The sequence below is a fragment of the Lepisosteus oculatus genome, chromosome 6, assembly GCF_040954835.1.
Source record: "Lepisosteus oculatus isolate fLepOcu1 chromosome 6, fLepOcu1.hap2, whole genome shotgun sequence".
In the NCBI taxonomy this organism is placed as follows: domain Eukaryota; kingdom Metazoa; phylum Chordata; class Actinopteri; order Semionotiformes; family Lepisosteidae; genus Lepisosteus; species Lepisosteus oculatus.
Window position 1 is genome coordinate 23981169 of NC_090701.1, and position 15998 is coordinate 23997166.

Consider the following 15998-nt stretch of genomic DNA (forward strand, 5'->3'; position numbering starts at 1 on the left):
GGCTAGCAAATTGCATGTGACAGAGTTCATGTCTAATATTTGATTGTATTATTAAAAAAGATCATCAGTATTTTAATTTTCTAGAAGGAGCCAAATGATAAATTGAAATTCAGTTTGCATGTCAGGGTGCGCAGGGTACAAAGATAATTGTTTTGTTTTTTTATTGGTTTTCTTCAACTCTGAAACCCATAAGTCTAAAAAATAACATCAGCTCCTTGTGCTGTGCTGTCAGTGGGCTGCAGCAGTAGCTCCATCTAATTAGCTGTGGTTTTAGCTAATTAGTAAATATATCAAAAGGGTTGGTGAACAAAACTAGCATTTTATTGTTAAAAGCTAATCTTTTTCACTTGATAGTCAATTGTCTAGTATTTTGTATTTTAACCAAAATATTTTTTTCATAGTGGTCCAGTTTGTTTGGTAGTAGCTAATTGTTCTGAGGTTCTCATCCACCTGCCTTTTGAAGGATGACAGTGTCTCTTCTTCAATAACATGTATGAGCAGATTGTTCGAGAGGTCAATCTCTTAAGTGGCAGAATGCTTTTCTACAGACCCTTTTTTCCAAACTATAAAAAGATGTTGCAACTATCAAATGGAATGCAGTTCTCTGCACAATAGTATTCCTAGAAGAAATAGCTCCTAAGAGAACAACAACAATTTGGTAATGTTTCTCTGTTCTGATTATTTATGTACCGTGGCTTTTTAAGAAATTACTGGATAAGATCCTCAGATCAATTAGTGACTAGCCTCTAAATGAAGTAAGATAAGGTAAGATCACTTTATTAGCCCTATACAATTCCTTGCATTAGGGATTTGTCATTTTTCACATATCCCAGCTTGCTTTCCATGAGACATACAGGTACACAGACAGGGAGAGAGAAGCCTGGGGTCAGAGCACATTTGTACAGTGCCCCTGGAGCAGTTGGGGTTAAGGGCCTTGCTCAGGGGCCCAACAGAGTAGGATTCCTCTGCCAGCAGCAGGATTTGAACCTGCAACCTTCTAGCCGCAGGCGTAGATCCTTATCCACAGAGTCACTGCTCCACCCCAATAAGTTGATGGGCCTCCTCTTATTTTTAATCTTTCTTATGTTCTTTTAATATTCTATTGCATCTGTAGACGTACAGTAGGTATCTCTGCCAAACTAGTATGCCAATAGGAAAAACTACTATGATTGTACTGTATGTAATGCCTTGTAGTAAAGAAGCAAACTAAAACAATAATATTTAAGAAAATAGAATACTAGTGCTAATAAAAGGAAACAATAGTGAAATTGAATGGAATGAAATATTTTACCTCTTCTCAGTGCTTCACGCTTAGTGTCATTGCTGAAAGAGTCTTCAGATAAGTATTTCACTCTTATTACAGAACTCCTATTTACAAGATCATATTTGTATGAGGAATGTCAGAGAATGAATAACAAAAATATAATTCAGTACATATACTGTAGAAAGCCATTTACAGTCAAACTCTATACTCTCCCCCCATTGATGTAATACATTGTGTCCTTTATGAGCATGTTAGACACATTTTTCTCCTAATAGTTGAGAAAAAATGTTACAGTATCATGACTAAAGGCCTTTTCAGCACATCAAAGCTGTTGCCATATATTCCAAGATGTGATTTTTGATTAATTCAGATATTTATGAAAAATTCGCTTCAGAAGTAAATTGTTATCCAATCTATATTTTACACTAAGGATTAAGTGACATATTCTCTAGAGATGAATGGCCTAGATCTGAAATTAAATTTAAAAAAATCACTGTCTAAAACTTGTTTTAACCCTGTACAAATTATGTATTTGTCTAATATACTGTAAATAAGAAGAAAGCTACAGTGACAAGTAGCAATATGCTGCACAAGGAAATGAAATTTCTGAAATTTAGGTGTCTAGTATTTCTAGTATTACGTAGTGTTTAGTATGTCTCAGGAATTTGATGGAGCTCTTAAAGGCTGCAATGAAGAATGTAATCTGATTGATAAATAGTACTGTGAACAGTATGACAAGAGAAAAAAGGTCTCTCTTCCCCTCTCTGAGGAACAAAGCAGTGGCAATGTCAATGCTTGGTATCATCTGTGGAGATACCCTGGTCAAATGTTTGTGTTTTTCCTGTTAAAGCCTACTCGGGATGTAAATAAAAAATGTGCTTGAGTCATCTAAAAATTAAGAGCACGTTTTACCAATTATTTCTATTTAGCCAGCAGCCCTATCACTCTGCAACTCACAACTGGCAACCCACTGAAGCTAAGCAGGTGTGAGCCTGGTCAGAACCTGGATAGGAGACCTTCTGGGAAAAACTAAGGTTGCTGCTGGAAGAGGTGTTAATGGTGCCAGCAGGGGGCGCTCACCCAGCGGTCCATGTGGGTCCTAATGCCCCAGTATAGTGATGGGGACACTATACTGTAAACAGGTGCCGTCCTTCTGATGAGACGTAAAGCTGAGGTCCTGACTCTTTGTGGTCATTAAAAATCCCAGGGAGTTTCTCGAAAAGAATAGGGGTGTAAACCTGGTGTCCTGGCCAAATTTCCCATTTGCCCCTTACCAGTCGTGTCCTCCTAATAATCCTCATCTATGAATTGGCTTCATTACTCTGCTCTCCTCCCCACTGATACTATCAGTGATAGCTGATGTGCGGTGAGCATTCTGGCCCACTATGGCTGCTGTCACATATCCAGGTGGGCTGCACATCGGTGGTGGTGGAGGGGAGTCCCCATTACCTGTAATTGTAAGCTATTATTATTATTATTATTATTAAAAATGATAATAATCTAACTGTAATTTGATTTTTTTCTGTAGCTGATTGGAAGTATCACACCTACTGTATGCACTTTTATATATCAACTATTTTGGGAAGCATGAGCCTTCTTTTCATGGAACTGCATTTGAATTGCTGTTTAATACCTGGCCAGGTGCAAAAATAGATAGGAGCAGACTCATTAACATGCTTGCAATGTTATTTATTCATCTATCATTATAGAGAACACAGCTTCCTTCACGGTAATGCTCATATAGGATTTATGCTTGCATAATGAAAGAGTAGCTTAGTTGAGACTACGGTGCCACTGTCACGTGTTTTATGTCTGGAAAAAACAGCTGTCATTTTTAGGTTATTTTTTCCCTTTATTGAAATCCTCCTCATGAAAAGGAGGAGTGTAGTCACTATCTCATAATGCTCTACACATGCGTCCAGTCACTCTAAAAACTGAGAGCTATAAATATATACAACTTCTGATTCAGTCCTTGTAATTGAACACACTGGAATATCTTTCATTCTTTCAAAGATGAGAATATGCTACGGACACTGCAATGCATGCAAAGATAATGTCAGTTTCTCTCAGAAGAGTACTGCTAATTTTATCCTGCTGTATTTGTTGGACAGTTGAATGAATAAAAAATATAGATGTAGTAGTTCAGGTGGGTAGCGGCGTCAGCATGCGTAGGCTGCAAAGGAACAAGTGATAGGTTTATTCCATGCTGAAAAAAAGAAGAAAGAAAACACAGTGTTTCGGCTGTGGAGCCTTCTTCAGGTGTGAGCATGAATGTGTGAGCAAAATATAAATAGGTTATCGTAATACATTTGTATCTGTGTTAGCCTTTAGAATGCTTTCTTATCTGCTGATTCAATTAGCATCTGAATATTTTGTCAAAAGAACAATGCTTAGGGTTTTTAAGATAATTTTGCATTATAGTTTTACCTGGTGTTCATGCTTTTGGTGTCTTCATCAAAAGTTAAATTGTATAACGTTGCCCTGAGCTAGAATTTATACATTACAATACGTACAAATACAAAAAACAACACTCAGCAGAATGAAGACATTCTAGAACTGCAGTATATGGCCATTCCATGCATCCAATATTCTTTGTCAATCGTATTTCAAGGCTTTTATTGCATATCTAGATATTAATATACCCATATAGCATTCTTACCCATTTGTTTTTATTAGGTTCTTTGTTTGAATTGGAACTGAAAACAGTGCACCCCATGTGCAACAGAAGTACAGTATAGTGACTTGGGTCACAGTGTGGTTTAGAATGGAAACGTGTGATGCAGCCTACAGCGCGTAATGATTTGGTGACACTCCTTACTATTTGCTAAGTGTGTTCTACCCAGCCTTTTTGTAATGGCACTTTTGGCACAGTAGTTTTGGTGCGATTAAGCTGTTCATAAGTGCTTGTCTGATGGAGGCTCAGATCCCGACTGCATTGAAGTCTGACTGAATGCAGAATGATATCCATGGCATTTGTACTTCAAGAGTACAGGGTAACAGAGGTCTCAAAGTGTCTTGATTGTTATCTTTTAATAATTGTTTGCATTTCCTGTATATCACACTTTTTACCCTCAAAGAACCACAGTGGCTTTAAATATTAGGGGAGACCCACCAAGGTGATGTGTGCTAGCCATTAAGCTACAGCAGCCCCATTACACAGCAGATCGTTAGATTACTTTGCCAGTTGAACTGAGGGGGATATGTAGGGAGCCCATAGTGTGACCAGCCCAAACACAGGGGATGACACCTCTACTCTTAATATCAATGCTGTGGGAGATTTAATAATCATCCAGCCAGGATCTTGATTTAATGTCTTATCTGAAGGACAGCACATCCCATAACTGTTTCTGGTCACTGTACTGCTGAGATACGATGAGGGCAGGCTGGAAGGTGGGAAAGCTATTGGAAGCACCCATTATAAAGATTTACTAGGCCCAACCTAAGACTCTGGACATGTAGGGTAATATATCAATATCTGACTCCTATAAAATGCTTCCTTTTTGAAGTTCTCAGGTTAAAGAATGGTTTTGGCTCAAGCAAGGGAATCTGTGCTAAGTCGCACTCAGTAAAGTAATGTGTGCAGGCAAAAAAAACTCTAACAATGGTCAGCCTACACAATGAGGAAAAAAAATATTTGTTTACACCTACAGCAGTAATCTGGTTTTCTTTAGAGGTCTCCCTTTCTAATACAGATTGGGCCCAAGGTTGCTAAGCTTCTGACAACTGATCAGGCTAAAAGAAGGAAACACTGTTGTCTTTCAAGGATCATTACTTTTCTTTCCTTTACTGAAAGCTTAGAATAATAAAATAATACAATTTTTGATAACATGCCATTACATTCAGTACACTCAGAAACAATTTTCAGCCAACCACATCCGTTTAGCTTGTTGTGGCTCATGTCCATCTGCTTATGTGTAATAAAGCCCAATCCATCCTTTTTTTAGCAACTCTGTGCTGCCAGAGATACAGTAGCTGTTGACATCTCCTGTCTTATGTGCTCATTGCTTTAAAACTGTATTTTTTCTGACAAGAAGGCTTTAAATATGAATCAAATCTAATTTCAGTGTGAAGTGGTTCGTGCAGGTATTGGGAAAAGAAAAGCAGGTGGTCTGGTTAGGTATGAAGGTGCAGGAAGCATTTTCGTTGAAATATACTACAGTATGGCGAACACAATGGCAGTCCCAGATCCCTTTTTGTGCCATTGTTCCTCCTCCATTTTAATCTGTATTTTCTGCCAGTACAGTGCACTGAGAAAAGGAGACTGATCAAAAGAGAAAAGGAAAATCTCCCTGATCCTCGCTAATCCTAAGCATTTCTTGTTTTATAATATTCATGAGGTTCCAGCCAATTAGTTCCACTGGGCGGCTTGTCATGCCCCACGAAAAGTCTGTGCAAAAAGCAAATCTGCTGATTTCATTTTCAGTTTCAACTTTCATTTCAAGGCGTAGGAGTACAAGTTCTACAGTAGTATCTAGTCCTGGTGAGATGATTTCCACTGATATCAGTTACTTGGCTGCCAGCAAAATGCTGTACTGTGTGGAAAATATTTGCTTTCACAACTGCCAGTGGTGCTATACCCAAGTCTACCCCTTTCTTGAACGAACTAGATTATATTCACATCTTCCATCTTTTCATAGTTGATTGCACTAAGTAGGAACTGTAGGTACAGTAGGAACTGTAACTCTTTAACTGCCTTGAGATAGAAGTCCCATCTCCATAATACACTTAATTTCCATAGACATAGTCCTTTATACTACATCTTTAACCTATAAAATCCACAGTATAGCATGTGTATAAAAAAACCCAAATTGTTCATATTTATTATTTATATAGTGATGTATATTATTTTGAAAATTATAAATTTATAATCAAATTAGGTAAGTCTACCTAAACCTATACAGATAAATATGTTGCTATACAGATAAATATGAGGCAGTTTGAATTCCTTATCAGTTTTAAACTTATTGTTAAACTAATGTACAGCGCCCTTATTCAGTTTAATATGTTAGTCAACTTAGGAGAATCGTCTGACTAGGACAAATAAACTTGAACTGGTTTCTGGCTGTTTTGTGAGAGAATCACCAATACATTCACCAATGCATTCATATTTTCCTGATCCTGATCTAGTACGGCTGATTGAACTATCTGGAAAGAATTTCTGTAGTCACTGGGGATAGCTCCATACAGATAAGAGCAGGTCTGCTGCTGTGGCAGAGTCTATATTTCAGAGGGCTATGATCCACACACTAAGCCCTCTTACACTTAGAGGGGTTTACATTGTGTTGTTTTCAAATCATCTTGGCTACAGTTTCTAAGGGGCCTAAACCCCAACTCTTCACAACTAAAATTGTGTCAGTCTAAAGCAGTACTGAAATGAATGCTTTTGATATGGATCAGGTAGGATACCCTCCCAAAGAAGAAATAACAATGTCAGAATCTTGGGACGCTCCAGGTTTGATAAGAGTGGAGTAGCTCAGCCTGTCTTAAATTGAAGCTGTGTTTGCTTTGGTGCTGTTTTGCACTTTGTTTGCACAATGGAAGCAGTAACAGGCTTGAGAGGCTTTTGAAACTGTAATGGCACTACTGTATATTTTCAACAAATGCAAACCATCCAATGTTTTCTACATTCTGTGACTTATTTTTAGCTTTGCAACTTGCACAAGTCATTTTAAAGTTTTTTAACTTCTGCCCCATCGAAATCTTATGTGGTGATATACAATATAGGCAATTAACAGGGTACCAGTAAAACCAAATGAGCACAGATAACCCTTCTTAATTGTTATACAGGTATCAAAAATCACCTCCATTGTTAAAGATTGATGTCTGGGCTTGTGTGAAGAGGGACCAACTGCAGTATCAGCTTGATCTGTCTGAGGACGTGTTGCAGAGGGATCCAGGACTCAGCTGATGCTTTGCTACATCTTTACTGCAATACCAGCCAGAGAGGGTGACTTGAATGTTAAATAATTGCTCAGTGAAAGCAGAACCTCACACGCTGCTTGCAGGGCCACTGAAGGGCTGTATGCATACTAACCTAAACCCATGAAATAATAAAACAGAAACTGCTGTGTGTACAGGGTTGTATTTTTGGATTAATCCATGTCAATTACAATAACAGTTGCTGATTGTTATATGAAACAGCAGTAGATCACAATGTACATGTATAAAGAGCATGTCCCCACCCCACAGCTCTGCTTTCACAGGCATTGCACAGCTGGGGTGTCAGAGGGGTAGCTGTGTGATTTAACAGATCTCTCCATCTCTTATGGAAACACCAGGAAAGCCATTGCTTATGAAAGATAATGATGTATATCAGAGTCAATGTAGAGTGCTAAGTCTTACTTATTACATAGTAAAGTAGTAGACTACTCTAGGTTAATCCACTGCAAATGCCAGGTGAATTTATTGACTTTCACACCTTATGAATAGGGGAATCAAACACTAATACCAAATGCATATCTTAGATACTGGTCTACACTGTAAATCTCCTAAAATTTATCTTGCAGTTAGAACATTTAGATCTATTTCTTCCCTCATACACTTTCTACGGTGGTGAATTTTATCAGGTGTTTCTTGAGTTTGCTGCGTGATATAAACATAGACACTTAGCTTTTCCTCATGAGTTTATTCCTGTTTATTGTGCCACTAGTTAAACGTCTCAGATGTCTTGGCATTTATTCCTTTTTACACACTATCACAGTAAACATTTTAACACAATTTTGAAACAGGCTTTAACAGACGGTTTTCCAATTCTCTTCAAGCTGGAATCCCCATAATAGAAATGAAAGTTATTCCCAACATTTTTTTTTCAGTTATATGATTTTTTGTCCTCCTTGGAGGAAATTAAATTAATTTCATATTTGAACATGTTAACTTTCTTATGGAATGGGAAACGGTAGTGTATTGTATCTGTGAGGCTTACCCTCACAGATCTGGTTTTTGTCCACTGTTCGATTATTAATTCTAAGTGTATTTCTTGCTGTCCTTGTGTGTTTTTATGATAAGTCGGATTATGACCTCTCACAGTGGCATAAAAACATTTTGTACCTTGGTCTCACTGCAGTTAAAATTGTTGGTGATGCATTAGGGGAGGCTTCCTATTCCCTGCTCTGACTCCTCTCAAATCTTGATGTCATACATGGAGGTTTCTACCTCTTGTACCCATGGTGCCAGGGGACAAGAGGAATGGAGAAGGCTTTATTTATGGAACACTGAAAGATCGATCCATAACACCTTCTTTGTCTATACAGAACACTAAGAGAACCAAATCTTTTTTCATGTTCCCCTTTAAAAAAAACTAGTATTTTCTAACAGAGATACTGACCTTTAACATATTACACTTACGAAATATTGTGAATTTTTTGTGCTGCTTGGTTAGAATGGCCTTCTGTATTCAAGTCAATTAAACGGACTAAAAATAAGAAAATGGGAAACAGCAGTCTTAACCCATGGAATAAAAATGTCAAACTGGTAGTAACTAGTTTTGAAAACTTTAAGATTCAGAATAATCTTATACTAAATTTATCAAGTGAAGCAAATATTGCTGTGTAAAACTACCTCCGATAATAACAATGTTTTGTACCATTTCTTTATATGAGCTGAGAGATCAGCATTGGTGTATGGAAAAGGGAAATCTGTCCAGAAGGAATAAAGGTGTGTTACCTTTCATTGTAAAATTACAGTCAAAACTCCTGCAATTGAGAATAAAGTTAATACAGTTCAAAATATGAAATTTTGTGAGCACCACAACACTAGTGTCTTTCTTAGACTTATAGGAATGTATAGCTACAATCTTTAGATGCAGTCAGTCATTACTTCTGTTGTTTGTTCCTTGTGTGTGCAGATATTCTTTCACTATATTGTCTTTTGAGATAAATGAAAGACAAAACAGTTGGGGGTTTAATACTAAATTAAAAATATAATTGTGTTTCTTAAAGCATTGAAAACTGTTTTTATTCCTTGAAAGTGTTTAGAACTTCCAGGATGAAAAACATTGGTTAGAAGTTGCAAAACGAGATGACTTGTGAGACAAGATATTGTCCTGATGATATAAGTCATTCTGCAGAGATAATAAACTGTAAGCCAATGAGTTAACCGAAATGCAATCCCTTTAATTTTAAATCTCCAGCTTTAATTTAGTAAAATCTTTCATTTTAATTTGTACTATTAATAGTAGTAGAGGCACACGTTGCAATAAACGTTGGCAAATTTACCCATATTTCTGATTGTAAAAAGTGGATTTTCAAACATTAACACTGACGTTGTTCTGCATTGTATAATGAAAATATGCTTAGCTACTGCTTAGTATGAAGAACACTTTAAAGCTGATTAGCCACAAATCTTTTAGGCTGCTTGATCAAAGGTAAGTCACAAGCAGAGAAAGGAATGAGAAGAGCAGGAATAATTATCTTTGGACATCCCAAGCCTTTTCATTTAATCATTTTCATTAATGTGTGAAGTTACTTCAGACAAAATAATAATGCAAGCAAAATAAAATATAAAATGCAGAGTATTTACAGTAAATGTACTGTAGCTCATTAATCCTCCTGGCTTTCAGTATAGCTGGTCATAGCTAAGCTGGTAAATCAAATAAACCATTTGAAAAGCCAAATGTTAGGGTGAGGGGATTGTGACTATTATTTTAGATCCATCTGTCTTAGTAGAGGATGGTATGAATATTCTCCATAAACATGTACTATAAGATGATTTCTTACTCCCAACAAAACTCATAAAACACGGGAAATTGCCTTGTGCCCTCACTTCTCTTCCTTCAAAGCCAAAATCATCATATACAAATACTGTATTATGATGTCCTGACCCATTTGATCAAAGGTGTAGCAAATGGTTAATGACACTTGTAAGGACCTCCCTCCAGAATGGCTTATCTTTGCTTTAATAAATTAACATTTTTGACAAGCATGACACATTCGAAACTGAAATTATTTCATGTTGTTTTTTAATTTTCTTGTTTAGCATTTGATTAACAGGTGTGCACATTCCTTTCTAATTTCCCCTCAATCTGTGGGCTGTTCTTTTGTGACTGGTGTGTAGTTCTGTTTTTGTTGTCTAACATTCCTTTGCAGGGTATTTTTCTTTGAACAATGATTGTACATCCCCTGATGTACATGTAGCCGAGATGTCTGTCTGTATCTTTGTGTTCCTGGTCTTTTCATCATTAAGATAAACAATGAGAAGCCTGTGGTTTAAATAAAATACTTCTAAGACACAGCAAAACATGGACAGGGTAGTTATCAGAAGTGTATTTGTAGTGCAATCTAATAATATAACATATTGATTCAAAAAGACATTTTGCTTTCAGTTTTACATTTTATTTAACTGAAAAAGAGAATGTGTCATTAATCTATAATTGTTCTACTGTCAAGCACAACATGTTAGCTTTTAGTATTATTTGTAATAGAAGTGTTAGTCGTAGTTTAATTCAAAATACATTTGGCTGACATCAGTAAGCATGGTACTGTAACTTACAGTTAATTCAGCTACATTATACACTATATAATTTGACTTATCAGTAGTCTATAATTGGATGATACAAATATGACATGACATTTCTTCTGTAAATATATATCATATATCACACTAAGCTACAAATTGGCATTGTATTCATTAACACTGTGTCAGACTCTCTCTAAACTCTGTTGGAGTAATTTAATTAACTCTTCTTCAGGATCTGATGTGCTTTCAATTGGAGGGTCATTATGCTGCTGCACCTGTGTAGTGTTAAGGTCAGTGTTCTTCTTCTGACTTATAAATCTCACTCATCTCACTCCATTAGAACACCACAGTCATTCCTAACGGAAAGGTACAGTTGCCCAGCTGGTATGCCTAGACGTAGGTCTAGGCTTTTTAGATAGGCTTATCTAAAATCATTTTTTACACTACGTCCTCTCTTCCCACTGCTACCAAAATCCTCCTGTATTTCCTCTGCATACTTCATTTGTCATCATTCTTTGATAAGTAATTACTTCAGTTTACTGTAAATGTTCCACTACTTTAGGTACTGAACAGTGCACATCTAAAGAAACTGAAGTGTCTTTAAAGTATGAGTAAAGACAATAAGCCTTTGTGTATTGTTAATAAAAATAAAAATGACTCATTAAAACTAAAAAATCAAGTTTTTCAGGTACACCAGGAGAATATTATGCTTGAACAATTAAAAGCTAGTCACCCCAAGCTCCATTGAACTGAGGCTTTTCTTTTCATTTAATTGTGCAGGGTATTGACCTCTGTCTCAACATCTCAACCAGTCGAAACCTTCTAAACCTAGACCTTCATCTGAATTTATTGGGTTTTAAAACAAGTCTGAGGTCAACGGCTGTTTTAGACAGTTAGAATGTAGTTATTCTTTTATGTTAGGGCAATTACTTTGCCTCTGGTGAAGAAACCCATAATGATTGTCCACACCTCCTATATGAGAGTCTTTTAAAGGTTGCAGTTTAAGCACAGGGATAGCTGTCAGAGCTCACTGCATGCATGCATGGTTGCAATTTGTCTCATATCTCAGCATGAAGAAGACAAAGCTGTTAAGTCCCAGCTGGATGATGTCACCCAAGTTTCAACACTTCGTCCAAAGCTCTGACTGTGAAAGGACTTAACTAGTCTTGTGTCCACCTTAATGTGGCTGGAATGTGGCCTAATTCTTTGCATGAAAATGTAATGTATCACTGCAAGCCCAATCAACTGGTTACCTGTATATCTTGCTGATAAAAGTGTGAGAGATTACAGCATCCAGGAACATCTTACTTCCCTCATCTCTGTGTCAGACAATGGTAGTTACCAAGTTTAAGAGCAACACGTTTTTATAGAGGCATCCTATTGTCATAGTTGGTTGGTTGGTGTGAGCAGTGGACAGACTTATTTCTAAAAAGCCATATTTTGAGGTATCATGCTTGAGAGTATGCTGCACATTTTGGGTTTTATATGGTATACTCTACTAATTTCTGTATGTAATCAGATTGTTTATTGTTATAGAGTTAATGAGGCAATCTACTGAGTCTTTTTTTACATATTCATTTAAAAACCTGATTAAATAATTGAAATTATTGTACAGACCAGTTGTAGAGGTGTAACTGATTTTGGGAAATTCCAATTATATTATATTTATTTTCACTTGTGACATTCCCAGAGGTTCGGACGTTGTAGTCATTTTATATTGGATGAGTGCAGCCATAAGGTACAAAATAAGTGCTTTATGTATTAATGGTGCAGGGAGCACAGCTAAACTCGCTCCAAACCAAAAAGCCAAGCTCTTCTTTGAGCTCCTGAATGAACTTCAGGAGGTCCCTCTTTGACAATAACTGGGCAGCTAAGCTGCTTACCGGCCTCAAAACAAGCTTGGAGACTTGCTCACGTCACACAGACTCCACATAGACACATCAGCAGCTCTCTCTTCCGATCTCTTGCCACACAGGCTTCTCTCTCATGATTCACCTGTGCTCGTCTCTCTCAAGACTCAGTTCCACAGGCCCATATGTGGGTGTTTCTTCCTTCTCCCTCTGTACAGTACAGTAGATTTTCTGCCCTCTTTTTTCATAGGCTTTTTCATGAGGTTGTCTCACAGAATTAGGCCTGGTTCCTTTCTTAGCTTAGTTTGCTTAATACAAACATACATCTTTTTAGCCTCAGCTTAGCCCTGATGATTGCTTTTCGACATGGATCAAGAATTTCCTTACTACAGTAATGTGAAAAATAAGCACAAGTTAGAATGCAACACGAAAAGGAAACTAGGTTACTAACTCTGGTTAGATATTGAGCACAAAGAGCCAAATCAGATTGTATTGTACTTCAACTATTTCAGAAATACTTAGTTCTTCGAAACATTATTTTTGGTGACATAATAGCATATTTCTTTCTTACATTTTCTACAACTCAACAAGCTACTAACATTAAACAATTTATTGTTCAGAAATATTTAAATTGGATTTGGAAATAAACAAACATGGAGAATATAACCTTTAAAGTTTTATTATTTGATTTAAATTAATTTGTGTTAAATATCTTAGTTATAGTCTTTTATTGTTACATGCTAAGAAATGTAGGACTACCTTCAAGGCAATCAATTTTATATACAGCAATATATAGTACCAAATACATGTATACAGGTATATATGTTTAAATAATTTATCTACTGTACAAATATCAGAATACACCTAACCTCTGTAGCTTTGATCAGCTGTGCAGGTGAAATCATACAACTACAACTACTGTGCAGTTTTCAAAACAGGGATTTTAACAGTTGTGTGAGTTTATTGATGATGTTAAAATGCTGTAGGTATACATGGAAATTAAACAAAATACAAAAAAGCTTTTACTGAAGCTTTAACAGAACTACAAAGCTATCAGTTAAAACATATAGTGCCTTTCAAAAGTATTCAGACCTTTTCACATTTTGTTGCTTTAAAGCTTGCTGTCACTACACTTTGCAGTAGCAGTTCATATTTATTATATGCATACACACCCTATCCAATGAAAGCAAAAAACTAAATGAATACAGAAAGTAGACAATTGATACAAAAGAAAAATGAAAAATCACATGATAGCATAAGTACTCAAACTATGAGCAGGGGCAAATCTAAATTAATGTACTTGTCACGAACAGTTCTTTCCGGACCCTATGCGGACGACACAGTCCGACGGAGTGGGGAAACACTAGGGAAACGTCATGCAGGAAAACGGGGCTGAAGACAAGGGGGCGTGTCCAAGGTGCGCTGGTGCACGGGGGAGTTGTGGCCGAGGCGAACAATCCGAGAGTAATCCTTAGGGAAAATCCAAAACACAAGGGTAAGTCCAAAACCAGGAGATCCATCAGAGGAAGGAATTAAAAACCACGAAGACCGGGTCGGAACCGGCGGATGGGGAACAGGAACGGGAACCGAGGTTAAAACCTTAACGGGACCAGGCGCTTCCTGGTCCCGGACTCGCATGATATGGAAATCAGATGCAGAGCCCAGATGAGCGTCAGCGCCTGGCTTTTAAGGTGGCCTGGGAATAGGGAACAGGTGCAGAGGATAAAGTCTTTAGTGAAAGGGCTGGAGCACCCTTAAGGAGGGGGGACTATAATCGTGACAGTACTGCATTTGTAAATAGTAGATAATTCCACAGACACTATTTAATTGTCTAGAAATTGTCATCAATTTTTATAATCAAATGGGCAGAATAAAGCATTAAAATCACATGCCCTCTTAGAAAAGAGGCTCTCCTTTCTAACGGACAACAGTATGTAACTCAAATTGTAACACAAGATTTCAGACTTTTTTTGACACAATATTTGTGACTTTTACTGAATTCTGACAACTACAGCTGCAAGAAAAAGTTTGTGAACCTTTTGCAATTACCTGGATATCGGCATTAATTACTCACAAAAATGTGGTCTGATCTTCAACCAAGTCACAATAATAGACAAACACAATCTGCTTAAACTAATAACACACAGAATTGTACTTCTTCTTGTCAGTACTGAACCCATCATTTAAATATTCACAGTCTAGGTTGGAAAAAGTACAGTATGTGAACCTCTAAGCTAATGACTTATCCAAAAGCTAATTGGAGTCAGGCGTTCCAATCAATGAGATGAGATTGGAGGTGTTTGTTGGAGGTATCCTGCCCTATAAAAAAGGCACACAAAGGTTGGTTACTGACAGAGTCTGCTCTTCTCAAGAAAAAGGTGTTCATGTGAACCATGCTCCGATCAAAAGAAATATCAGGGAACCTTAGAATAAGAATTGTAGAGATGCATAAAGCTGGAAAAGGCTACAAAAACATTTCTAAAGACGTAGGTCTTCATGAATCCACTGTAAGACAAATTGTCTACAAATGGAGGAAATTCAGTACGGTTGCTACTCTCCCTAGGAGTGGGCGTCCTGCAAAGATCACGGCAAGAGTGCAGCGTGCAATGCTGAAGGAGGTGAAAAAGAACCCTAGGGTACCAGCAAAGGACCTGCAGGAATCTCTTGAACTTACCAAAGTCTCTGTTCATGTGTCCACTATAAGAAAAACACTGAACAAGAATGGTGTTAATAGTAGGACACCATGAAGGAAACCACTGCTCTCCAAAAAAACATTGCTGCACGTCTCAAGTTTGCATGTTCCACAGTGTTTCTGGGACAATGTTCTGTGAACAGATGAGACAAAAGTTGAATTCTTTGGCAGAAATGTGCAACTCCATGTTTGGAGGAAAAAAAGCACTGCACACGAACACCAAAACCTCATCCTAACCGAGAAACATGATGGAGGGAACATCATGGTTTGGGGCTGCTTTGCTGCCTCAGGGCCTGGACATTTTGCTATCATAGAGGGAACAATGAATTCAAAATTGTATCAAGAAATTTAGAAGCAGAAAGTCTGTCACCTGAAGCTTAATAGAAGTTGGGAGATACGATAAGACAATGATCCAAAATCCAGGAGTGGCTTAACAACAGAATGGCTTAAACAGAAGAAAATTTGTGTTCTGGAATGGCCAAGTCCAGACCTCAACCAAATTGAGATGTTGTGGCATGACCTGGTCACGCAAGGAATCCCAGAAATATCACTGAACTGAAAACAGTTTTGTAAGGAGGAATGGTCTAAAATTTCTCGTTACTGTTGTGCAAGTCTCATCAGGTGCCACAGGACATGGTTGTTGGAGGGTATTGTTATTAGTTTAAACAGATTGTGTTTGTCTATTATTGTGACTTAGTTGAAGATCTAACCACATTTTTCTGAGTAATTAATGCAGAAA

General features: G+C 37.2%; 1 protein-coding gene across 5 annotated transcripts in view; it reads left to right on the plus strand.

Moving 5' to 3' along the window:
- Window positions 1-15998, plus strand: part of LOC102689406 (E3 ubiquitin-protein ligase HECW1) — a 123152-nt gene that overhangs the window by 19426 nt on the left and 87728 nt on the right. For 2 of the 5 annotated variants that reach the window (XM_006634299.3, XM_015354540.2), the window contains exon 3: window positions 10950-11007. The exons of 1 other annotated variant lie outside the window; for it this stretch is intronic. In XM_006634299.3, coding sequence (XP_006634362.2) covers window positions 10981-11007 — 27 coding nt within the window. In that variant the 5' untranslated portion in view covers window positions 10950-10980. Of the gene's footprint in view, window positions 1-7051; window positions 7212-8446; window positions 8918-10949; window positions 11008-15998 lie in introns of those variants that run through there. 2 more of the 5 variants (XM_015354536.2, XM_069191087.1) reach the window with 2 other exon arrangements.